The 27,155-nt window shown below is 38.6% G+C and overlaps 1 protein-coding gene and 1 long non-coding RNA gene across 3 annotated transcripts in view; one reads left to right on the top strand and one right to left on the bottom strand.

Annotated features, from left to right (window-relative positions):
- LOC133215302 (uncharacterized) overlaps window positions 1-661 on the bottom strand; it is a 102,533-nt gene extending 101,872 nt beyond the window's left edge. Inside the window, exon 1 of the long non-coding RNA XR_009726368.1 lies at window positions 409-661. This is a non-coding gene — a long non-coding RNA (uncharacterized LOC133215302). The remainder of the gene's footprint in view (window positions 1-408) is intronic.
- DSCAM (DS cell adhesion molecule) overlaps window positions 1-27,155 on the top strand; it is a 459,270-nt gene that overhangs the window by 281,186 nt on the left and 150,929 nt on the right. For both annotated transcript variants that reach the window (XM_061359220.1, XM_061359221.1), the window contains exons 5-9: window positions 4,942-5,220; window positions 7,314-7,589; window positions 9,278-9,574; window positions 10,391-10,666; window positions 22,536-22,814. In XM_061359220.1, the coding sequence (XP_061215204.1) occupies window positions 4,942-5,220; window positions 7,314-7,589; window positions 9,278-9,574; window positions 10,391-10,666; window positions 22,536-22,814 (1,407 nt within the window). The remainder of the gene's footprint in view (window positions 1-4,941; window positions 5,221-7,313; window positions 7,590-9,277; window positions 9,575-10,390; window positions 10,667-22,535; window positions 22,815-27,155) is intronic.

Below are 27,155 nucleotides of genomic sequence, written 5' to 3'. Positions count from 1 at the left end.
CCATATCCATTGAGTTAGCTAAGAGTATATTCAGGACTCTCTGTTCTTTTTCCCTGTATCCTTGCCTTACTGAAGACATGCCTAGCATTCCACTGAAAACCCCACTGAGCTTCTTTCCCTTTTCACTGTTGCTAAATTGCCCTAAAGATCCTAACCCTAAAGATCAGGGTTTTTTTTGGCAGGAAAAAAAACCCATAATCTAGTGATTAGGTTTCAGCTTTCCACCCCCTGAGAGCCGTAAAGGAGGCAGACGTGGGCACGAGGTTTTGCATTAGTAACTTACTTCCTGCCCTCCTCCAAACTGGTGATTGCTGAAGGATCCTGGAGCCCTCTGAACACACAAGTCAATACTTAAATATACTAATGATAAAAAAAATCAGTGTCATTGTTCAGGTCAGAATCACTTACCAGGTAGACCCAGGAGTTTCTTCCTTTGATATCTGTCCCCTGTGAGTAAAACTCTTGTCTCTTCTTTTCCCAGCCAGATGAAGAAGTAGTTTTTCTTGCACAATAATCTGCCTGCTTTGATCTTATAAGGATAGGCAGGGTCCTATCCTTCTAGCTGGCTCCATAATATGGTCTGCTTCCGTATGAAATCATGCTAAGGCTGAGCCAGTGGTAACATAAATAAAATCAGGCTTGTATCTTGGTTACCACAGGAAAATTTCTAGTTATTTCACTGAACAAAAGGGGGAAAATGATAGCTCTGTCTCCTTTGCAATTCAGGACAAGCAGGCAAAAAGATGTGCTCTGTCTGGAGTTTCCTTGTCTATTCTCTGCCACAGACCAAATCAATATAGGAAATTTTACCTGTGTGTAATAGTTGGCATTTTTTTGTTCAATGGGGTTAATTATTCCCTATAAGAACTATAGTGGTCTGATTTCAAGTCCTGATAGTCTTCTGAACAAATGCAGCAATTATCATTAGAGCTTGTCTCTTAATATTTCTCTAACATGTTTTCTTTTTTCTTTACTGTATATTTTTAAATAATCCTTTAAGAACTGAGATCAGAGAATCCATGAACACAGTTGTGAAAGGATTACTTGCATGAGACCTATATTTTTTACTTTTACATTTGTAAAATGTTTGGGGATGAAATAGTTTGTGGTGGGTATTGATCATAGTCTCTTGGCCACATTTTTAACATTAGTTAAGCTTTGTTATTTTTTTAAAGAGAAAGGTAACATAGATGTAATAGCAAATACACATGTGAATAATTAGTATGCCTATGACCAAAGCAAAGTTCCAAATTTCATTTAGAGTAAGAACATCTCCTTGAAACCATGCGGCCTTCCTAAATAAAATTAAAACCAAGGTTATTAACATGCTACAGACTATTCCTCTAATACCCATTATGGTGTGCTTTTCTAGAAATAATTTTGTCCACCGGTGAATCCCAGCTGCCAAGAATTTTACCTTTTTAAACCCTCACCTTCAGAAAATCATGATTTTGATACCACTTCTTGCTCTGTCCTTCAAAGAAGATCCAAAGTAGAATATTTTAAGTAGTATTTTGCCTCATTTTTTTATGCTGTTGTCCTTGGTAGTAGTCATTTGCAGCTGACTGTTAAAGCATAATAAAATAATAATTCAAACGAGTGTGTACTGTGGATTGGAATCGGGTTATGAGACTTTGCTGTTTGCCTCATTGAAGACGATTGCAAATGAACCCTAGGATTTCTTTTGGGGTTTTTTTCTTTTTTTTTTTTTTTTTGCCTTGGGTTTTTGTTGTTGTTTTTTTTTTTTTCCCCTCTTTAACTGAAGTATATAGAGTGTAGGAGCTCTAAATAGGAGTCTGTTCCAGGTACATCCCAAAGAGATGTTTCTACCACCCCTTTAAGCGTGTAAGTACAGAGTGCAGGAAAGCAGGTCACTGGAATCATATTTTAACTAATCCTGAATTTATTTTAAATACCTCCTCTATAAGAACCAGCTCAAGGCTTGTCAAGCGCATAGGAAAAATCTCGGTTTAGCTGGTCTGCAGATGGAGAACCCACTTTGAGGTGGAGAAAAAGTGAAGCAAAGTGACCCAGGGACTGGTGTGCTGTTCTTTATGGGTAAAAAGGGAGATGTGCTTTCCACAGCATCTCTTGCCATACCTGCCAGCTCCTAAGGCGCGGCCCCTGGCTTCCTGGGCTTCTGCCTTGGCAAGGGGGAAGAAGGGCAGCAGCTGATTTGCTTTTGCTACCAGCTTGTTGTCCAAGGTGGTTTTGCACTTTGCTTGGGCCTAGCACTGAAGCATATGCCGTTCTCTGCCACAAACTAGGAAGCTGTCATAATGTGATACTTACTACCCACTACTTTTCCTACCCATTGCTTTAATTCCTTTCCAGTGGCCCCCTCTCATTTTGAAGTCCATGCAGTACTTAGTATTTTTGTAATTAATGATTTGCAAATGGGAGCGTATAAATCCATCACAAAATCTTTTGAAGTTAAAAGCGTATGGAGAAGTTACAAAGCTACTGTGAGTTTTGACTAGGAATGAATAGACAATACCTCTAAAAGTCTGACTTCTTTATTATTTAATAATTACTTTCAATTGAAGAAATCGATTTCATGTAAGTGTAGCTTTCCTGAAAGCCAGAGCTATAATTTCTTGCATGCTTATGTTTTTTCAGAGTTAATTCCTCAGGCTGTACAGAAGAGCTTATTCACTGAAAATATACATGCCCAATGATCCAGAAGGCAAGAAAGGAGCTGGCTAATCAATTAGTCAAATTGACGTTGGCCTTCCCAATGGGGTCCTGGCAGATTGTGCTTTCACTAAGCCAGACACAAACAGCATGGCAAGCTCAGAAATATAACCCATCTTGATGCCAAATATGGACCTTGAGGCTACTGATGCATGCAAAATCATTTGTTTAACTACTGGCTGACACGTTTCTAATGAGACAAACGGGAAGTTTCTGTAAACTGAATATGGTTATGCCTTCAATGACTTCACTTTTTACTGTCATCTCAGTGGTCATCTTTCATTGAACTTGGCACTTAGGGTTTTATCAAGATATTCACTTTAAAATTTACTTAGCCCATTTGTTTACCATCACAGTTTTAAGTTTCTGGATTGATAATAGAACTTGCACAGTGTGTCTAGCTATTTGCTCTCAAGTGTACCCTCCCAGGTGTGACTGCAGTTCATGAAGATGTATCTAAACTATATTTAAGCTAACTAGGCTCAAGTACTGATCACACAGTTGCTTGAGTAGCTTGAATTCAGCACTTCAATCTCTTCAACTCCTAAAAGGAATCTTCTGTAACTACCCTGTGTGGAGTACCTGAGCTAGCTAAGTCAAAGACCACTTGAAAATGTCAAAATAGTTACAATTACACTTACAGCCAGGCAACTATGATGTAGGTATACCCAAATAGATAGGTGTGTCAGATAAAAGGAGCTGATCAGCATGTGGAACTTCTTTGTGAGACAGAAGTCTCAGTAAAGTAGCTGTATGTGATGAGAAAATACTTAGATGAATATTTGTTGATTTATTGTTCAGTATGTATGTTGCAGTAGCTCCAGAATGGGCTTTCATCGTACTTTTCATCATGCTGCACAAAACTGTAAATCATGTCAGCTTCTTCCTCCAAAAGTTTTGAAATCTAAAAAGCTGAAATCACAGTACATTTCTGGTGGGGTACATGCATCTCTGCTAAGACATAGGCATGGACAGTAAGCATGTGACTGGAGACATCTGGTATGGCTTCACTAGGGGCAAATTATGCCTGATAAATGTAGTGGCCTTCTACAATGGGGTTGCAGCATTGGTGGATAAGGGAAGAGCAATTAACATCATCTACCTGGACTTGTGTAAAGCATTTGACACTGTCCCGCATCACATCCTTATCTCTAAATTGGAGAAACATGGTTTTGACAGATGGACCACTCGGTGGATAAGGAATTGGCTGGATGGTCATACACAAAGAGCTGTACTCAATATCTCTATGTCCAAGTGGAGACCAGTGACAAGTGGTGTTTCTCAGGGTTCGGTGTTATGACTGATACTGTTCAACATCTTTGTTAGCAACGTGGAGAGTGGGATTGAGTGCACCCTCAGCAAGTTTGTCAGTGACACCAAGATGTGTGGTGCGGTTGATGCACTGGAGGGAAGGGATGTTTACTGTTTGATCTTTACTGCGAGGGTAGTGAAGCAGTGGAACAGGTTGCCCAGAGAAGTTATGGATGCTCCATCTCTGGAAGTGTTCAGGACCAGGCTGGATGGAGCTTTGATCAATCTGGTCTAGTGGAAGGTGTCCCTACCTATGGCAGGGGGATTGGAACCAGATGATCTTTAAGGTCCTTTCCAAACCAAACCATCCCATGATTCTGTGATACGCCAGGTGCTACACAAGTGTGTTGGCCTCTGAGCTGTTTTTATAAGTTGAGCACAGAAACTTGGAGTATTAGGTTGTAAGTTGGTCTTGTCATGTTAATTTCTTTTTCCAGGAAGGAAGAAAAGGTTTATCTGTCAGTCAGAATGCAAAGAGAAATTCCCGTGTCTTTGCCTATTTGTCTCCTGACAAGGGACTATATTGTTCCTTTAATTCAAATCCTTTAGACCATGGAGAAGCACTGAAAACATGTTGGCTTCATTTAGTCAAGTAGTGCAGAAATAACAGTAATAATTGTTAAGGTCACGCATTTCTGGCTTTCCATTCCTTTTATAAGGGACATGAAGGATGACCAGAGAAAAGGTTGCCACCTGGAAAAAATCCATCAAGAAAATTTCCAAGTAGTCATGAGGTGCTTCATTATTACATGCTGCTGGATCCCAGCCATTACCACTGAGATATTACTGACTGATTGCTGGGTCATAGTAGCGAACTAGTATGAAAAACACTAGGCTAGATAGTCAAAAAATGCAGGAGAGAAAAATACTGGCATATTGCTTAGCAAGTGAAAGAATTTTAAAGCTCCCATTGAAAACTAATGTTTATTCTTTCAGATCCAGCGAATTCAGCTCCATCTATTCTAGATGGTTTTGACCACCGTAAAGCCATGGCAGGACAGCGAGTGGAGCTGCCTTGCAAAGCATCAGGGCACCCCGCACCAAAGTATCGTTGGCTGAAGGATAATGTTCCCTGGGAGCCTGACAGCAGGTTTCGTCAGACAGTTACTGGTCTGCTGATAGAGAACACACGTCCCTCAGACTCGGGCAACTACGTCTGCGAGGTGTGGAACAACTATGGGACTGCTGAGATGATAGGGCGACTGTATGTAAAACGTAAGTCCTGGAGAGAGTGAAGACCTCAGACCACTTGTCTGCATTTGCATCAGAGAAGTTGTTGGCTTGCCTTGTTATATCTCCTGTTTCGTTATTTTATCTAAACAGCGCTTTAAATTCTCTAAGTTGTGGAACAACAGAAACTAGGCTCTGTGGAGATGAGTTAGTTGGACAATTGAGCGAGCAGAAGCACAAAGAGATGCAATTTCTCATGTAAATATATAATTTATCGCATATAGGATATGTAATTTAGAAGCTTGAACTGGATGCTTAAAAAAATTTGCAAATGTTCTCATGAATAAAACTGCCAAATTCTCATTGCGATGAGTCATGCTGTTCAGTAATATTGAATACTCATACCTCCCCTCAGTTGAGTATTCATGTGTGAACATTCTGAATGTTTCACAAATTCTACAAAGATAATTATTACTCAGAAGCACTGCACTGGAAAAGTGTTATTCTTCTATTGTTGAAAAAAAAAATATTTCCTAGAATAGAAAAAATGCTTTGTGAGGGAGCATTTCCACCTGTACAGCATGACTAGAAAACTGAAAAGGGAGAAGTCTGTGAACAGTTCAGGCCGTAAAAATGTCTTCATAAGTAATTTACATATAATGTGTTTGGGCAAAATGAAACCAAGATCAAAGATCAGTAGTTCATGAATTATGACAGAGGAGACTTGCTTCGCTTCTAAAAGTATTCATAAAAATTAGTTGAATTCAGTCTGCCTTGTGTAATAGAATGTTGAAATTTCCAGAGGCATGATGTAATGGTATTGTTAGTGATACCAAAAATGTCCTCAGTGCCTAGTGCTACGTTTTACCTACTGACTTTATGATCAAACAGCCATATTTGCTCTGGGTCATTGTAGAAGAAAGGTCTGTTACACACATATCTGTGAATGACTGAGGCCACTGACCTGGGTCTTTTTCCAAGCCTCTGTTCCAAGTGGGCCACTAAAGATTTATTCCAGCCTGTGTGTTATAAAATTTCACTAAAGTATATGAGTTAGCTGAGGAAACTTCTATGTATAGGTGTGAGTATACTTGTGTCTGTATGTGTGGTAAAAAATATGATGGTATGTATTTAGTATCAAAGATGCTATCAGTGGTGACAGTAGTCCCTTTATAAGGAAGTTTCAGCAATATATACAGAATACGATGTGAGGTCTAAATTTACTGTGAGGGTGGTGAGGCACTGGAACAGGTTGGCCAAAGAAGTGGTAAATGCTGCATCCCTCACAGTGTTCGAGGCCAGGATGGACAGAGCCTTGAGTGACACAGTCTAGTATGAGGTGTCCCTCCCCATGGGCAGGGGGGTTGGAACTAGAGTCATCAGGTCCTTTCCAACCCTAAACATTCTATGATTCTGTGATAACTATTAGGTGTCAGGATAAAGACTGTTTTTCTTGCATTTATATTTATGACTTTTTTTCAACATTCTTCATCCTAGGTTTTTTACAATATAAAACTTTACTCCAAAAGGAGCTTCCACAAGAAAAATCGTCCATGTGGACAGATCTGATAGATATCTATGGGTGTACCCATGTTAAAATTTTAGCATGAATCTTCCACCCTTAAAAGCTAATGTCCTGACTATTGGCCTTTATTGCACTTGTTCACATCAGGAAGTGGTTTTGGAACATGCAAACTTCCTTCCTTTTGCAGGAAATTAAACCAGATGAGCTTCAGGAATGCACCAGTTCAAAGGTCCACACTGAAATAATGTGCAGTAATGTCCTACCCTCCCAAAACATGTGCAGTGCCATTGTCAGGCACTCAGCACAAGTGTTGTTATTCATTAAATCTGCTCCTACTGTTCATTTAGGCATGGGATTATGTCATGTGTTGACTAGACTTTCCCTATAGATCTATGTTGTGTGTCATCAATGTTGATGACAGAAATGCTTGTTAGAGCAAACACAGTCATCTGTTGCTTAGTTGGGTTGGTTTGGTTTTTTTTTCAGAAGGGTATGGATGTGATTTTTGTTGCCCTACTTAATTTTGATTTAATTTGTTACTTGCATGTAAATGTACGTGTATACTTAATATTTTCTATTTCCCTTTCCTGCTTATTTTGATCTAAATCCTCAGAACCACTAAAAGCCACAATCAGCCCACGGAAAGTAAAAAGCAGCGTTGGTAGTCAGGTGTCCTTGTCCTGCAGTGTGACGGGAACTGAGGACCAGGAGCTCTCCTGGTATCGTAATGGTGAAATCATCAACCCTGGTAACAATGTCCGGATCACTGGCATTAATCGAGAGAACCTGATTATGGATGGCATGGCCAAGAGTGATGGTGGAGCTTACCAGTGTTTTGTGCGCAAGGACAAGATGTCTGCTCAAGACTATGTTCAGGTGGTACTAGAAGGTCAGTCACTACTTGTTTAGTGATTTTGTTCTCCATAATAATACATATGTTGTCTTTGATGTCATCATTGTATGGTGAGGGATACTGAACACTGAACAAGAAAAGAGGGTACTCATGAACTGTCAGTGGGATTTATTGTGCCCCACTCTGAGTAAAAGCTCATAGAATGAAAAAAAAATTATTAAAAAAAAAAAAAACCCAAATCAAACCGAAAAAAGAAAAACCAAAAAACCCTCTGAAGCAGCCGTTCCAGTCAATATTTTATTGTTTTTCTTTTAGGAGCAGAGGGAGTGGGTAGTGGTGATGCTGATTTCTTACCTCAGTTTTTCAGCAGGACACAACTCCAAAGATCATCTGGGCATGGCTTTTCTGGTTGGGTGTTTTGGCTAAAGGTTTAGAGATAACCTTAACTACCTGACACAATGTTCTACATGATAATTAAGTGAGGAAAGTTATCAGCTTATATAGAGTCATCTCACTAATGAGGCTGTAGTGCAAACATGGCATGGACACTATTTTTAGAGTTTTTATAGGAAAATAAAAGACTACCTTCCTGGAACAAGTTACCTCGGCAACCATCTCCTGTGACTAAGAAAGCCTAAAGAGCATATTGGTAATCTATCATGATGTTGAGAGAATGCAGGCTATCAGAGAGCAACAGCAGGAAAGATTTCAAAGACACTAGGGTCTCACTGGGAAAGTAATGCCTGCTTTCATCTCCAATAAAAGCCTGTCACTTGAATTAAAAAAAGAAAAGAGGAGGAGGGGTGGCAGAGGCACATAGTGTGCACGCTCACAGATTTATTGATGCTGGGTCAGATTTCTTTCAGGACAAAAAGCTTTTATTTTTGTTGCTGTTTTGTTTTCTGAGGTCTGACAATATCTAATACACAGAGAATGTCAGCACTCTTTATTGTTATCCCATGAAACTCTCCAAATAGGTGGATATTTAATCCTGCTCCCTACTTACAAACTTAAAGTTTCTGTCTCCATCCACTCTTACTATTCATTTGCTCTGATAGAGGCTGAGTAAATTGTGCCACAGATTGCAAGAGAAAGCATTTGAATGCTACCATTTCAGAAGAATATTTTTCTGTAGCACAAAATGACCACAGAAAGAAATTGCCATCACTGCTGTTACTGGCTATCTGTATTCAGAAAAGCTTAATTTAATACTTTTCTAAATGGGTTATTGTTGTGGTTCATGACTAAACCGTATTGGCACAGCTGTGTGAAATTAGCCTATGCAGGTTATGCCTGGCTCTTGCCAACAGGATTCATTCTTAGCTTTCCAAGGAGCTGAAACCTACCAGGAGAAGAAAAATTCAAAATGTGTTGAGATTTTGCTGTATGTCTTTTATGATGCACTGTGTATGACTTTAACACTTCTCTGCAAGAACCAGTCAGTTCATCCTGGCCCATCTATTCAAATGCCTTTCCTGCAGCAGAGTCAATACCATGTTTCCTAGAGGATGAAAAAGAAACCTGCAGTAAGCAAAGGATCACTTTAAGTACTTTACTAGCAAAATTTATTTTCCTCTCTCAATAATTACAATTATATCCTGTAACACAATTGTTTGCGTCACTGATTAAAAAAAATATCATGGCTCATGTGATTGGGTCCAGGATAGAAGGAACAATCTTTACACCATGTAACTATTATTCTTCTCCTTTCTTTCCCTTGGCAGATGGAACTCCCAAAATCATTTCTGCCTTTAGTGAGAAAGTGGTGAGTCCAGGAGAGCCAGTCTCCCTTATGTGCAATGTGAAGGGGACTCCTCTGCCTACAATCACTTGGACACTGGATGAAGATCCAATTGTGAAGGATGGCAGTCATCGTATCAGCCAGATTATCACCTCCGAAGGCAACGTGGTCAGTTACCTGAATATCTCTAATACTCAGGTCCGAGATGGTGGAGTTTATCGCTGTACTGCCAACAACTCTGCTGGAGTCGTCCTGTACCAGGCTCGAATAAACGTAAGAGGTGCTTGTCAAATCAGCTCCTCAAAAAAACACACATAACTCATTGTAGTGAAGAAGAAGACTATTGCATGTGATGAAATGAGTCTTGGAATGCCAAACCCAACTTACTGTTTTTCCTCTCCTTTTCTTCTTCTCTCTTTTCTCACCCTGACTCTCCAGCCCCATCTAGAAAGTGTATGGTACGGTTAAATGTTGGAAGAACCCTTTAGCTTGTGTTCTATAGTCTATTTTTCCTATGCTCATCTCTATTAGTTCACAGTTTCTTTACTTTAGTCCTGCTGTGCACGTTTGTTGTTTTTTTTCTTTCCTCCTTTACTTGTCAAAAATTCATCGTAATTATTCATGTATACAGTACCTTAGCTTGCATTTCTAGCTCTACATGATGTAATATCCATCCTCATGGTATTATACTTTCTATATGTCCAAAAGAAAAAAAGCTAACTTTGTCAGTGTTCTCATGTGTAACAGGATTCTAGCTTTGTACCAGGTTTAGTATCTCACATTAATTAAATCATCTTCAGCCTTTTAATTGGTAATGCAGCAAAGATTTTATCAGACAATTGTTGGATAATGCAAACATATACCCCCCCATAATTAGTATGTATGCTGCAGGGTAAGGAAAAAGTAGAGCATACAAAGATTAAGGAAATGGCTTAAGTAGCTCTTAAACAGAAAAACTGCCAAATGTTAAGAAGTGTTGTGCAAGCCACATCTGTAAATGTCATTAACATTTGTATATTCAGAAAAATTGTATGCATGTTTCCTCAAGCAAATGTGCCTTTAAATTGTTTTCAAGAATTTCTTTTTACTTTTTTAGGGCCAGCAAGCATTCGACCAATGAAGAACATCACAGCAATAGCTGGACGGGACACCTACATCCACTGCCGTGTGATTGGCTACCCATATTACTCCATCAAGTGGTACAAGAACTCGAACCTGCTACCATTTAACCATCGCCAAGTGGCATTTGAGAACAATGGGACACTGAAGCTTTCAGATGTGCAGAAAGAAGTAGATGAGGGTGAATACACGTGCAATGTCCTCGTTCAACCCCAGCTTTCCACCAGCCAGAGCGTGCATGTGACAGTAAAAGGTGAGGTTAACTCGGGAAAACTGGAGCCAAGCTAATGGCTGTGTCTGTTATAGAATACAGAATTGCACACATAGGATTGTCCTGATGGATAATGAGAACTTCAGAATGTTAATCCAGATTTGTGTTTATTTTTAATGACATAGATGCTAATCAGTCACTGTGTCTTGTTTTTTCTTGACTTTTACCCTCCTTCATTCAGCTAGCAGCAGGAGTCTTACAAAAGCAAGCTTTTTATGAACAGTTTTCACTGTAACAATTATGTCAGTAGATTAGTGGTTTGCCACCAAATTTTGACTGGTGACTGTTTCTCTGCTGGATGACAAAATTCACATTTTCATTAGCAGTTGACTTTCCAGCTTCCAAAACATAAGATGAGAATTTTAATGTCTGTGTTTCCGTCAATAAGCAGAGACAGAACAAAAAGCATTAACCTTGATTTCCTCTTATTAAATGTGCTTTTCTGAGTGTTCTTGATGCTTAGAAGGCTAGCAGTGTAAAGAAACATGACTTGAAATTCTAATAGGATACTTAAAATCTATTCAAATAGTCCCAAACAAGGATGTTCAGATGGCCCTGAAAGACTTCAGCAATAGATGAGAACAGGAATTTTTTAGCATTGTGTTCTATTGGCAATGTTCAGACTTATTCACAAGGACACAAAAGACAGGAAATCTGATTGCATTAGCACCTAGTTTTGAGCAATGGGGCCACTAAGTAGTGTACTTCATGTAAGCCTGTAAGAAGAGTTAAGGTATAATTTCAGTGTTCTTGAAATTCTTTGAAACTTTTCCTGGGCTTTTGGGGAGCAAAGGAGATGAGAGAAGGAAGGTTGATTTTGATTCCTGTATTTGTTCTCAGATAAGATACAGGGAACAGTAAGGTAAAATGACTTTGCTACAGACATTTGATCTTTTAACTTCTTTCTTCTGTTCTATTTAGTCCTTGTTTTCAGTCTGGAATGATGTAATTGCTAATTATTTCAAGAGGTTAGGGGATTAGCTATAAGCCACTAGCAATTTAGACTCTGAAGAACATGACATTTCATACACCTGAGACCACAAGGTCACTGATCACATGCTGTGACATAAAAAGCTAATGTCACCATTTTTTTCATGTATGTTTGATATTACAGCCATATTGCAGATTTCTTGATACAGTTTAGGAACTGAATTACAAATTAGTAATTATGTCGTTACTACACTAACAGTTTGCCATGGTAAATCTGGTGGGGAATTCTGTCTCTTAAATGATACTGTTCTTCAAATGACTATCGAAAATTAATGTATCATACGAAAACAACAACAGAAAACCAAAACCAACAACCAAACACACAAAAAAAAACCCAACAAAAAAACCTCACAAAAAAACCCTTAAACCAAACCAAAACAAAAAGCCCATCAAAACACAGAACAGAAAACAGCTTATTATTACAGCTCAGGCATTTAGATCAAAACATTGCTAGTCACCAAGATTGCTAGCTGATACCTCAGGTGCAATACTGGTTTTAATTCTACTAGGTTACAATTTCAAACTTGACAATTCCTCACCAGAAAGCAGATTGTCATCTCTATCAATTTTGATTCCTTGAAAGTGTTCTTTGTATTTCTGGATATTCAGCTGCCAGGACAATGGTCTTGGCTGGTCAGAAATCTCAGTGTGACAGACTATACCCTAATAACTTCCATAAACATGTGGCACAATTGGAGACTGCCAGTGAGCTGACCTGCCGCTGCAACTGGGATGCTTCCCCATCCTGCTCCATAAGGCAGATGTGTTGGAGCTGTGCAAGTTGTAGTATGAAAAGCAGTTCATGACATGCACAGTAAATGTCTCAGTGTGGCTTTTATCTGTTGATCTGGAGTTATCAAAGTTGGCTTCAAAGTGCCCTAGCTAGTTCATCATGCCCTGGCCTTGACAAGACACTGTTATTTAAAAAGGTTAATAGCCTATCCTCATATGTTAAGTCTGTAATGTCAAAGGTGAGCTTTGTACGTCGAACCTGAACAATTCTCAAGGTTCTGCTGTTGTAGCTGGAGGTCAGCACTGCCGTAGTTTTTCTTCACATGATTATGTATTGTTTTCTTCCATAACTACATAGTGATTTTTATCTAACATATTGATGGAGAGTCAAAAGTGGCACAAAGGTTTGAACTATTATTATTGCTTGCATTGCCTTTTGTTTTATAGATTCCAAAGTTAATGTGATGAGTTTTCAGGCACATCTGATTCCAAGAAATACGAAATATGGCCCAGCTTGCATACTAGAGGTTAGAAAATGTACTCTGTAATATAACATCATAAAGGGAGTTAATATGAAACCCAAATAACCTTATTTATAGTTCAGCTTCTCATACCATTGATACACATATTTCTTCTCCAGAGAAAGAGGGAGAATTATTGCCCATCTTCAACGTCACAGGTCCTTTGGTTTATTCTCACTTCTGCTACAAGTTTCTGGGTGACCTCAAATCAGTCATCTGAAGAGTGATTCCTAGTAGAGAATATATAATGAGCTGTTATTTGGAATTTTGTTTCCTCCGCATTCTGTTTTGAAGACATAATTATGAATTTCCTCATGAAATTTCGAGATGATAATCTCTGTGGTATCAAAGTGGTTTAGAAACAATGCATTCTTTCCAAAACCCACTTGGGTGATCATGAGTATTTTGGCAAATGGTACTTACATATTATTCAACCTTAGGCTAGCTACTTCTTTGCATTGCCGATCAGAAGAATCAGTTAGACACCACATGAAATCAGTTGTCCCATTTTTTAGGAATAACAAGGTGCCCTTGTCTGCATTTCCACCTACCCCACATGTCTGCGGACTCCAAATAACTGTCCCACGGAAATGTGGCATGCCACCTGCCCATCATCACTTGCCTGTCCCTTGTCTCTGTCCCAAAATCTGAATCTTGAAATCTAGCAGTCCCATAAACTGGCTGCTGGGAGCTGCCTGGATAAGCTGGCAGGAAATATGCAGATTTCTGCTTCACAGACATAGCTGGTCGGAATTGTGCCTGAGTCCTAATGGAGCTTTTTGGAAATAAGCCATCTTGGCATTATTTTTTATATTTGGATAAATAAATTGGTCAGTTCCGAGTTCTTATAGAAAGCCATGCAAACTGCCTACCCTGTAGTGCATACTTATTGGGGGTAAGGCTACAACTGTACTTGCATACTTAATTTCTAGTATTTTACACCTGTTGACCATTTCCCTTTGCAACTGCAATAATATCAAGAATTTTGCTTTGGCCTTGAAGTAATCACCAAGATTAGCCTTGCTAAGGATACTGCATAGGTCCTTGCCAAGAACAGAATTATTCTTAACAGCACTAGTTTCTTATTCTGCATTTTACCCAGCTCTAGTGGTTTGCCAGTGGGGTTCATATATATCTGTGAGCATCAGAGGAGTATTGAAGTTGCACATCCTAAGAATAGCCTGCAGCAGATGTAGGGGTTTGTGTTCATTCTTTCTAAGTATGACCTGTCTTCCTCAGTCTGCTCCAGCTTATCCTTGCCCAAGTCCTGGCTTTTCTGCTCTAAGTTCCAGAATGAATCTCTCCTTTGTGTCTTTCCCATATCAGTCCTCATTTCCTCAGAGCCTCGTTCTCATGACACAAAACTAGTCTTTCCCTTCAGAGGTCCCAACTCTCCTCCCAGTCTCCAGTTCCAATCCTTTCTTTCTGCTGGTCTTCACTTTCTCCATCTGCACCAGGCCTCTCTCTCCTTCATGTGGGTCTTCGTTCACTGTCAGTGCTGTACCTTACCCCAGCGCTTCTTTTTCCCAGTCTTGCATCTCCAGCCAGTTTCCCAGCTGCACTTTTTCAACCTCCATCACCTCTGCAATCCCACCACAAGACTGTTTCCAACTTCTGACTTCCCTAAAAAAAGGGAAGTCAGAAATCACACCCTAAATCCAGTTTTATAATTCCTTCTTGTTATCCTGAACACTGCTTGCTATCCATCACTTGCTGCTACAATCTACGTGCCCAGAAATGCAGGCTGGTTCCCTGCTCTGGTCCCTTGGCCCACACATCTCATTTCTCTTTGCACTGAAATAACTTTTTTTTCATGCTTCCTCAGCCCAGCACAGGTGATCATATGAGAATTAGAGAGACAAATCTGTCTGCTCTGATTTCTGACATCCCACCAGACTGCATCTGCCCCATATGGCTTGAACAGACTCATCTGCTGAGAGTAGTGATAGGATGTGTTCAGTGCTCTTGGAACCCTAGGAGCTCTTAGCTATTAGTCACTGACAAATATCTTCTCAGGAAAACTGTTATTTACTTGGTTTTGCTTAGACTGAAAAATTTAGGCATACTTTTGAAGACTTTTCATAGGAAAAGCAAGAATGTCTGATGTTAGTGTCAATACCTGCTGAACTTACCTCTACTCATGGGGCAGGTTAGACTTCTCAGATTCTCACAGTGCCTTTTGTTTTTTCTTTTTTTGTTTCTTTTTTTTTTTTGTTTGTTTCATAAATATGTACTGCATCCCTATTTTTCCACCCTTCCCCCTTTTTCTTGATATGGCCAAACAATTGCAACTGATTTTTTCCAGCTGAAATGACTCAGCCCGAGGCTGGCACCTGGCCTGGAAAAATATTGTCCAAAGAGAAGTCAAACTGCAAGCAAGTGAAAACAGTCTTATAACAAGAAGTGTTGGTAAACAAATAAAAAGATTATATTACACTCCCCATCTGTAAGTTTCAGATTTCTGTTGAAAAAAAACAAGTGGCAAGATGGTATAATAATAATAGCAGCATCTCTTCTACAGCATTTTAATATATCTCAAAGCATTTTAAAAACAGGAGTGAGCTATTATTTCAGGGGGGTTTTATTATGTAATTTATAGTAATAGTTTTCTCAGCTACAGTAAAAGCTATCAGTAGTAAGTGATGATTTTCTTTTCATCAGTCTCATGGGACAGACTTCTCATGTAAACAGCCTGCTGCTATTCACACTTCTTCAACAGAAACTAATTGAAAAAGAAGCCCCTGAGAGGGAAGGGTGCAGCATCATTAAAATAAGAAGTGCGGTGTTCAAAAGGACTGTTTCTGATCTTGTAAAGCTTATATACATCATTTGGTTTAGAAGGCTTCTTATTGCCTTATACCAAAGTGATAACTCTTCACCTGTTGTGAACCACATAAAAGACTTGTACCAGCCTGTTTCTTTTAAGAAAACAAGCAAATCAAACAGGAGCTACTTCCAAATAATTTCATGTTGCAACTATTTGAATAGATTCTCCTCATTTTTTCCTAGGAATTATCTAGCTTTTTCTAATAGCTAAAATGTTATTAGCAGATTTGCATGGCAGATCAGTTCAGGGAGGGCTGGATTATATTGTGAAAAATATGCAGAAATAAAAGGAAAAAACCATCAGGGGAAATCTTTCAAGAGCTCTTAGGCCCATGGTGCATACTATCATCAAACAAATTGCTAATCGTTTTATTCTTCAGTCTATGGCATGGATTATGGCAAGTTTGAATTCAGTTTCTTGCATGTATCTAAGACATTCAGTCCTACTAAATGAACCTTGTTAATAATTTGAGTCAGAAAAAACTTCTGGCCTTCATGTCCTTCAGGCAATTCTTTATGTCCGTTTTTGCCTTTCACTCTCTTTCGCAATATCTTTTTTGATTCCTCCAAGCTTGTTGCAATTTCTGCAAAAAGAAATATTCAGATGTCTCAAAGTGACTGGAGCTGTCATATGCAGAAATCACGCGAGGGCCATGTGGTGAGAATGGATGTGAATGTGCAGTTGTGCAAAAGATCCTGCAAAAATCCACCTAACAGTCATTCTCAGGTCACATAATGGGCATGAGGACTTGTTACAGGGAGCAAGCAGTGGAAGCAGTCTGATTTAAGGAAACATGCTCTTTGATAGCGATATCTCAAATTTGAGACCTCTAGCATTTATCTCACAGAAGTACCTGAAGAAAAGACTAAACCAGTCTGATATTCAATATGTGAGACTTGACAGGTCTGTGTATACTTTTACCATTCAACAACTCAAGATTAACCTTAAATTAAAATAGCTAATTTGCATTCTTCAGAAGTTCACAAATGTCATGTGGATGCTGCAGCCAAGTGTCTTATTTTGTAGCAGTGCAATTCTAATATACCGTACTCCTAAGGACTTCACCTCTGACATTGCAGAGAATGGTCACCCAAAAATGTATGTTAAAGTTGTTTCATTATTATCCTACTCTTCATGATGAGGAATTAGCATGCACAAATATAAAACCTTTCACTTAAATCTAAAATAAAGCTCACTGGCTTTGCACATAATCTTATATCTTTCAAACACAATTACAGTTGGTGTATGAATGTGTTTATGAATTACATAAGCAATGTGGAATGAGCCTTAATACTTGAATAAGACCCTAAGCTAAGTAGTTCAAAAGTATATGTATACTATCTTTGGGTTTATCAAAAGCTAGTCCTCTTCCCTCTCTTACAGTGCAGCTTTATTTACTTTAGTGTTAGAAGAAGATATGTTCTTGCTCTTTATATATTTTGCCAATTATATTTTGAATACTTGAGCTATTAGCACTGCGTGTGTAAGTACATATAGTAAGTGCATATGCAAAGTGCGTATCTGTGCACATGGTACTGCAGGTCTGAATATGCTGCCCTAATTTCAAATCAATGTGTATAATACATAGTGTGCAAAATAAAATGAAAAAGTATCAACCTTGTGGAAGTGGAAGTGTGATATAAAATCAGCCTCTTATGTACAGTCCTAGGATGGAGGTAAAAGGGAAGCTAGTGTGAACCAGTCAAAATACAGGAATGATTTTCAGGGAAAGAGATCATTCTGTTAATCTAAATCCAGAACTTTTAGCTGTAGTGATTTAGCTAATTTAAACTTTTCACAGTATTACCGGAGGATCACATTCCAAAAGCACAGTAAAGGTAATCGGTAAGTTCTGGATACATAGCCTACACATGAGGCTTTTTACCAGGTGACACTTTAGCAATGAAGGTAATTGCTTGCTGTGTCAATTTACTCTTGCAGCTGCTAACATCAAATCAAGAAGGTTTCCTCCTTTAAAAGATAGGAAAATCATCCCCTTGGGCAGGGAACTCAGCTTTCCACCATCCTAGGTTTGCAGGGTGTTTCATATGATAAGGGCATACATTTTTCCGCTCTCAATGGAGGCTGGAAGGAGGTGGTTTGATAGATGGATGAGGTATAACATACAAGCATTTTTGGTTTCTATACAAGATTTTGCATCCTCCCTTATTTTGAAGGAGCTCCCAGAATGCTATTAGGGAGCCTGTGAACTAACAGTGTTGCATTGAGGGAAAGGGGAGGGAGGGTAAATGTGAAGGATGAAGTCTCTCTTATAAGCTCCCCTGAGAAATTCATACCACACCATTTGCTCTGCAACATTTGGAAACATTCCTTATAAAATACCAGTTTGTTGTGGTAAAATTTTGGATATTTGAATACAGGGTTAATTTTGCTAACTATGGAACCTACAAGTAGAGTGAAGTGTAGTGCAACAGCAGGAACATTGCAGGAATTAGTTTGGTTTGGTTTTTTGTTTTGTTTTGGGTTGGGGTTTTTTCAGCACATACACTTAGGCCCAAAGAATATGACAGTATTCCTTGAGACAGGATATATTAGTATAAAACAAGGGAGTGGGGTATGAGGTTCACCTCAGTAAATGCTTTTTGATGAATGACATGCCGTATTGATAAGGCTCAATACACAGAAGAAAGAAGCAGAAAAATCCAGTGCTTCAGTGACTGTACAATTGCTCAGTCCATCACCCACAAGGTATGGGGCTGTTTAGGTGAAAGAGTTGACATTTGAAAAAACTTACTAATGGCTAGACTGTGACTAGGGTTTGTGCAGAGACAAAATAGTTTTGGCTTTTGATCTCCAAGAGTGTGAAATCAAGGGGTTAAGGGCTGCCTTAAGAGGCTACATAGTTTGATGGTTATTACTTTGCATCAACGAATGGACCAGTGTGGTAAGTATTCATTGCCAAAGGGATTTTATACTATGGGCAACAGTGTTGTTGCAAGAAAATCCATTAGGGAACCATTTATAATGATAAAGCAGAGGACAACTTTCATTCTACTATGCAGAGCCACAGGAGAGGAATACCACGTTTACGATGCTGCTGCAGGAGACAGGCTATCTGCAGGACACACTGTTTTAGTGAGTCTTTTCAGCACTTTCCAACAGAACTCCCATGGAATGGAGGGCAAGAAATTAAGGATGTTCCCCTGCTAATGGAGAGCAGTGTGGAAGCCCTCCTTGCCCTCCTTTACAGTAATCTCCCAGAGGTACAGAAGACCCTGCTAGGGCACAAAGCCATAATTTAAATCTTTCTACATTAGCACTAATGAGGCTGGCCCATGCTCCTCTTCTTAAATAGACACTTAATTCAAGCACTCATCAATAAAGCATTCCCAAGACATTGCACTTCACTGCATGAAGCAGAGATTTTTAAACCTTCTTCCTGTTGTGTGCAGAGGAAGAAATGTTCCTTATATGTACATAAGCATGTACATATACCCTCTCTGTATACAGTTAACATGTAACACCTTATATAAAAAATGACATAACAAAAAAAAAAAAGAAGCTTTGAAGTATGATCAATCTAGAGCTACATATAGAGAAGGAAAATGCTTCAACTCAACTTGAGTATTTTCAACACATTTTTAAATACATCTGTCCTACTGTAACTTTTCTCTCTGAGTTAAAGGAGTATGCAGCCCCCCTATGTTTTTAATACTGATTGGCAATGAATCAGCTTTAGTTTAAAAAAAAAGAAAAAAATAAACCACATGCTACTTAACCAAGCTTGATTTTTTTTTTTCTGTCATGGATATATATCAACTCTTTACTGCAGAGATATATAGACTGACATATATATTTATGCCAACATCAGTATTTCAGAAATTATTTCCTGATGTCAGGTATGCTTTAGTCTATGTTTTTAATAAGTGATTTTTTTTGTGATTGTTTCATTCTTTAAACTGGCAGGAAGAAAATTTATCTGCTATGTTAGGTCACCAGTAACTGCCTTTATCAGACAAAACTGGTAAATACTGTGGCTGAAAAACATTCAATACTGCAAAGTTAACACTAGACTATTTACTTTTGTTAAGTACTAATTTTAAATTACAAGCTGTTTTTAAAACTAAGCTACTTGTCAGGACTGCAAGCTGCTGTAGGCTGAATATGTATTATATTTTGAAGCAGAAATAAATGTTGATTTCCTCTGTATCTTAAAAAACTGATTAGAAGGAAAATGTGCTTTCTATAAATATTTTAGCCAATTTCTTAAATGCTCTGCAGGCTGCTTCTTAAATTTTAGAGTTGGTAAATGCAGGCTTGCAAATCAGTATTTTCTGAAAAATACTTCAATGTGATCTAGTGATCTTGCTCCTTGTTTTCTGCATCAGGGAGACGGAGAGTGAAAATGTACATGATAACCCTTCAGATATATGTTGTCTGACTTTTTATACCATTTTGACCATGAAAGGCTGGTTCAAATTTATTACACACTCAGCAGAAAATACAGAAGCAATTTCTCACCCTGTTGTGAATTTTAGCATATCTTTCAGTAATGATGTCTGAGATTAAGAAAAGGGTTTGGGCAGAAATGTGCTAGCCAGTACAGTAAGGGGGGCACTTGGCATTTAGCAGATATTTGCAGTCATCAAGGAAAAAGGTTATGTCAAAGCCTTTTGACAGTCTTATTCTAAAAAAATCGTATTCCCACTTATAAACTGCTTGTCAATAAATGCTAAGAGAAATTTGGCCTCTTCCTGGGGATGTACAAAGAATCTGAAATATCTCATGTGAATGCGTTAGCTGTGTTAAGGTAATTAGAAACGGCAGGCAGACATTTTGCTTCACTTCCTGACACTAGGTCCCCAAGTGAAAAAGCACCTCATTTCCAGTGCTCAAAGTTCAAATAAACACACTAATTTATACAGTGTTTCCTTTCTTCTGTATGCCTGGTCTACCAGATTTTCCAAACCCAACAGGTTTTAGCGATTTGAGAGATGGCAGTCAGGAAAAGGTGTTACAATATGTGAGAAAAATTGATTGCAGTGGCACTTCTCACAGCCACAGACAGCAAGCTGCTCTCAGAAGTCAGAAGAAGCCTGTAAGGATGACTTGTACCCTATGCCTGATGTTACCTCCCTGCGACAGCTGCACATGGTCATAACTTCATCTCATCAAATGGCATCACGGTTATGCTGGAAACAGTGGAGTTAATGTCTGATTTGTGTCATTCATCTCTTGTACCTTGATGTACGCAAGCATTTGACCATTCCTTTGAACAATGCCTTAATCCTTCAGGGGGTTGGTATTGTTTCCTTAGTGATAAACTTTCTTACTCCTGATGTTCCTCCTCATGGAGGAAAAGCTATTATACGCAAAGATCAAAATAAATGCTTTTGGCTAACATAGTAACAGTCACAAAAACCTGTCCCTGTGTCCCAGAAATAGGACACTGGCAGAGGAGAAAAAATGCTGCTGGGGAAGTCAATGAGCTAGCATACATTGCAGTCACTTTGAAGAGCTTTTCTGCTTCAGGTCTGAGGAAAACACAGCCTTAGATTTGCTAGAGAAAAGACAGAAGAAATACAATTAGATAAAACCACCAACTCCATTTTCTTCTGAAGCTAGTTAGTATAGAGCAGTATAAATGTTCTGTTGTAGGTATCCTTCAATCTTTCCTGTTAAAGATGTTCAAATGTACTACAGAGTAGATGTAAGTAATCTCTCAGGCAAGAAAAGGGAAATGCACTCCTATACCTCAGGTACATGACCTCTAGGAACCTTCTCTTTTGATGAATGAGTATTTGAGTACTGCTTGCAAAAGTGGTTTTATAGTCTTTTCAGGAGTGATTGATAGAAACCTATCTTAGATCAATGCCCTGGCTGCTAAAGTGCTCCCATGAGAAGGGGAGAAGATTTCAATTCCTTCTTCTTGGTAGGTATTTGAGTCTCAATTTACCAAACTGTTAGTAATGACAAATTCTTCCAACCACAAGCTGGAGCAAGTGAGGCACCTCCATTAATTCTTGCTTTGTTTGACTCCAACCCACTGTTTCCTTTGCTTTTATTAAAAATATCTGAAGAATAAATGCTGTTTAAGAAGCAGAATTCTTCCTCATGATAGAAAATAAGAGCATTTCTTTCGTATATTTTTATTCAACCACAGAATAATAAGTGAAAAAAATAAATAAATTGACAGGCAAAAATGCTTAGCAGGAATTAAACACCAACTTGAGTGTTTGTGTACTACCCCTCTGTTCAGAAATCATTTTTAACTTAGTTTGCTATAGTACAAGTATATGCTTTTCGCTACATGTCTCTATTCAGTCTTTTTGAGAATTGTGACTTGAAACACTAAGAAATAAGTGCAGGAACAGTTAGAGAAGCTTACACTCTCTTTCGTCACATCACAGAACCAAAGCTGGACCCTTTTCCAGGTTTATTCCATAACCCTAAGCACCAGACCTTGAAAGCTGCTGAGCTCTTCCTGGACTATCCAGGCAGTGTCGCTGCTGGACGACATAGAAAGTCACAAACTGGCAGTGTGATTTCTTGAAGAGGTACTCAATACACTTGCAGGAATCTGCCGATGTCTGACGTCCTAGAAGCCAGGGATTTTGCTGCTTGTGATCTCTGCTTTATACTTCGGTTACTCCAGAAAAAAAGAGTATTTGTAAAAGACTTAATTGTTTTAGCTAAACAGTTCTCTATGGCTGCCGAACGTGTTGATTCTACATATTCAGGACAGTGCATCTGCTACATTACAGTATTTTCAGAAATTAAACCATAACTGCAATAGCTTCTCTTTCCTCTTCTGTTTCAGTTCCGCCTTTTATTCAGCCTTTTGAGTTCCCACGGTTCTCCATCGGCCAGCGGGTCTTCATTCCCTGCGTGGTGGTCTCCGGGGATTTGCCCATCACAATCACCTGGCAGAAGGATGGCAGGCCAATCCCAGCCAGTCTTGGGGTGACGATTGACAACATTGACTTCACCAGCTCCTTAAGGATTTCCAATCTTTCACTGATGCACAATGGGAATTATACCTGTATAGCTAGAAATGATGCAGCAGCTGTGGAGCACCAAAGCCAATTAATCGTGAGAGGTAAGTAGATGTAATTAGTTTGAAGGGCGCCAATTAAGAAGAATTCATCAGTTTTTTGCAATGACATCTGTTTGATAGGAAGTATAAAAAAGAAGAAAATATGGTAATCCCTCTCTTCATCACAGAGAGCACACAGAGCAATGAAACACAGAAACTAGTATGACTTTTCTATCTAAAAGTCTTCAAACTAATCAGAAACCCTGGAGTGGGTTTCTCCCTCCACAGGTGGATGTGTGAGCTATAAGACTGACCTGGAAATTTTGTAAGGCACAAGCCTGTTCATTGGGATCAAGCCTTCAAAATGGTATCAAATTTCTCTCTGTTACTATTTTACTCTGATTACCCCCATTTTTTATTTAGCTCAGTCTCTCATAGAACATTATGTCAGTAGAAAGCCAAAGCATTGATGCTGATTTCATGGGAAAAGACTCTTTCCTGTTACCATGTTGTTCTTTTTCTTAGTTGTGTTTATTATGCAAGTAGCATGATTGATGACTTCACAACATTTTGCCTTGAAATAGATGTGAATATAGTTATAGTAAAGAAACATTTTATGTGGAAAAGACCTTTCAGAGAGACACCTTGCTTTCAATAGCTTTTTCCCTCCAAATCACAATTTAGCCGGATTACATAGATATTATGCCTTGTAAAAGATTTTCTAATTTACTTCAACAAAAAGAAATTGCTTCCTTTTGTTTCTGAAAGTTTTTCTAAGTGTTTTCAATTTAAATATTTAAAAATTTAGTATTATACTCTTTCATTCCCACCATCACTTTCTTGCTACGAAGCCATTAGACACCTCAGAGAAAGAGGACAACACCTCAGAGAAAGAGGACATATACCATAATCCAGCAAGTAACCCTAGTTATTTCTGCCTATTGCTGATCACTACAATTTATATTCCTTTATGTAAATTTACCAAAATAAATCTTAAAACCAGTCAGGGGCTTTTGCCATCTTTTCCAGGCTTTTTTTCCCCTGCCCTTCATAAACTCATTTGAAGCAAAATCTTCTGAACAATTCTTCCTTTTATGTCAGTCTTCTCACTGTCCTAGGACTATCCTTAAATGGATTATTTCCTAGTTTTCCACTTACAGTATGTGTTTGCTCATGGGTTTTTATGATAGTATTCTCAAAACTTGGTGGCAAATAGGTCCATTGCTTTTTCAATCATTTTGATATAAATATGATTTTAACAATGTGGGTGTTTTTAGATTTTCACTGTTTTTAATCTTGTTTAAGTATTATTCAGTACAGATGTCTATAACTTTCCCCATCTATCTAGTAGTTCTTCACTAAAGTATTCTAAATAACTACATGCATAAAATTATTCTTTTCCAAAGCTGTTCTTTTAGCTTTTAAGCCTATTAATAATTCTAATAATAAAAGATTTTCCTCATCTTTTGCTGGAGAAGGGAAGGTTGACAACTTCCAGTCACAACAGGCAGTCCACTGGCTATGTCTGCCCTACAAAGAAGTGTTGCATCTAATAAGAGCTGAGGTTGTACCTGATCTGCAGTTCCACTCAGTGCTTGAAGTGACTGAAATGAATCACTGTAGCAACTCTGTACAAGTTCCTATAGGCATGTCATTGAAACAGAAATGGAATGATGATCTTGATTGTACCGCTGGAAACTGGCTCTCTGCAAACACTGTCTATCCTTTTTTCAGCACTGAGTTCCATGACACTGTAACAGCTCAAGTGAGTCCATGTGTAGGGTTTTCTGCTCCTGTGCCCCTCTGATCAGGGCAATCCCTGCTTTCCCATAACTTCTCCCTGCCTTGCCTGAATTGCAGTTATCCTGCCTCCTGCTGTCTGTGGTCAGTTCCTCTTCTGGCTAGCCCCTGGCTGGCCTCACCTCTGTTCCCTGGACATGTTTGCCTTTTGCTGACTTTTTCAGCACGAATTAGTTTTCCCTCGTTCTCCTGAGGAGATGTGCTGGGTAGCCTGCTCTTTCACTCCTCTCACACAGCTGACACCTCCATTTTGCCCTCATGTGCTGGTGCTTTCATTGCATCTCTTGGTGAGGGCTCTGCCGCAGTGGTGGGATGGCAACTGTTGGGTGTATGTGACTGAAGGGTGTCATAAATCCCTGGGCATGATAAGGGTAGCTTTTCACTCTTTTACACAGAGGTTTGCAGAAGACATCTACAGTCCTAGTCCTGCAACTTTTTAGGAAGCTGTGAGGGCTACTTCATTTTTCCCCTCTTGCTTACTTTTCTGCCCAGCCAGTGCTTTGCAGCAGCCTCCTGTAAGCCTTTGTCCTCTCTTCTCTCTCAGTCAATTTAATGTCTTAATCAGTTTTGTGTATTCATCTGAGATAATAGTTCTCCCTCAGAGGAAAAGGGGGAAATATAATATGATGTTTGACCTATATTTTCTGCCAAAACTCTGGACTGACCTCTTTTCCTTATATTGAAACTGCTCCATCTGTGTCATTTCACATAGAAGACAGACAGCCATCAGAGGGTCACTTTTGGTCACTTCTCATCTGCATCCAACCTGACCTATACACATTAAAGTAAAGGCTTGCTTTCCTGCTGTCTGTCCCTTCTCCAAGCTTTCTGACCCTCCTCACCTTTGTGTTTATGGGTGCCATTTAACTGAAACGTATTCTTTTTCTAAACCAGCCAAGTGGGTTTTTTCCAAATAAAGGGAGAAAAATTGTGCTTTAACTCCTCTTGTTTCTAATGCACTTTGTGTGATGGCTTTTCAGCAGTGTACCTTAAACTTAAATGTTGGCTTTCCTAAATGTCAGGGGATGTGTTCTGGGAATATCTTATTTATGTGAAGTTTGTACATTTTGATATGAAAGTAGAAAGTGAATGGAAAAGTAAAGGGAGATATGACTGCTCACCACAAAGTTCCTATTTCCTTATCTGTATTGTCCTTGTATTTATTTTAAAAGAAGACTTCAACATGATGAAAGCTGTCATGTTTCCAAAATAAGTGGGAGTCTAGATCATTTACAATACTTGCATAGACTTAAAAGTAGAATCTAAATCCAGTCCATTCTTAAGATGAATGAAGAAACAGAGGCCAGAGGCTTGTTGCCACATTTGAAGTACTAGTGAGTACTCAACTTCTGCAGAATCCATGCAGTCACATTAATTTTTGGCTTTACAGCTTGAGACCTTTTCCTCAATATTTTTTATGTTGGAGTGCATGTATCTGCTATTTTTTGGCATTCATATTTTTCTGTTTAAAGTTTGTTAAATAGTTTTCCTATAATCTTCTTACAAATATTATTTTTCATATCTAAACTACACTGCCATTTTGCCAGGAGTATGAAGCTGAAAAAAAAACCAAACAAAAAAAAACCCCAAAATGTTAAGCACCGGTCCCTTAAAATCTGTGGGCACCTTACAGTAAATCTTCACTGCTGTTTCTGTTATTTTGCGGTCTATGAAAGAAACTGAGGTAGGCAATCCAGGTGAGCAAACACAGAGCTTTCCTTCTCAAAATCTTGTTCTCTGCCAGATCTCAGCCTGCAGTTCCTCTGGAAATGCATTGAAAATTTGAACCCTAGAAGGGTTTCTCAGAACCTTACCAGTCATTATTATTTTTATTATTTTATTTCTTGTCACACTCTTGTTTTTCTAGGTATGCTGATAAGGAAAAGGAATAGGATCCTGTCAAGGAAGCAATCCATAAAAATTAGGAAAATATCTTCTCTGTCAACTACTTATATCACCATGTGGAATTAATTACGGCTTTACTCATTAGTACTGTCTCCTAAAGAGTGATAAAAATCTATACACACTTTATCATGTGTTATTCATTTCTGTAGAGTTTCCTAAAATGGGTATGAAGTAGCTATGAAATAAAAAACAGTGAAAAATATTTTAATTGGTAACCAGAAAGAAAAAGCTCATAAATGTATTATGAGTTTAATTTTTTTCAGACACTGCCAGAAAAGAGAATTCAAATATAGTAGTTGGTGCATAAATCATGATTTTATAATTCCTGTTAGTGAACACATCGTAAGTTAAAACTGAGAGGAGGTAAATACCTAATAACACCTCTTAAGGCATTTAGTGCATTAGGTGTAAATGTGTTTTAATTTTTTACTTGCCAGAAAAGTTTAATATCATTAAATTTTTAGGCACCCAATGAGGAGTCCCTAAGCCTTGAATCTTCCAATTAGGAAGTAAGTATCTGTCTATTTCCTAATATTTAGTCATGCTGGTGCGATGCAGCAAATGCAGCTTGTGATAGAAAAACAGAGTGAGAAGTTTTATGGTTGCAGCTGGAGTCAAAACTGATTTACTTTCTTTGCTGGCACACTGCAGCTTTGAAGGTTACTCTTGAAAGAGTGACTTCCTATTTTATGTTCTAAT

The sequence above is a fragment of the Neopsephotus bourkii genome, unplaced genomic scaffold (genome assembly GCF_033783945.1).
Source record: "Neopsephotus bourkii isolate Nb327-2 ecotype Australia unplaced genomic scaffold, CSIRO-AGI_Nbou_v1 NB_962, whole genome shotgun sequence".
Lineage (NCBI taxonomy): Eukaryota > Metazoa > Chordata > Aves > Psittaciformes > Psittacidae > Neopsephotus > Neopsephotus bourkii.
Note: the sequence above shows the minus strand (reverse complement) of the source record. Positions and strands in the feature narration are given on the sequence as shown.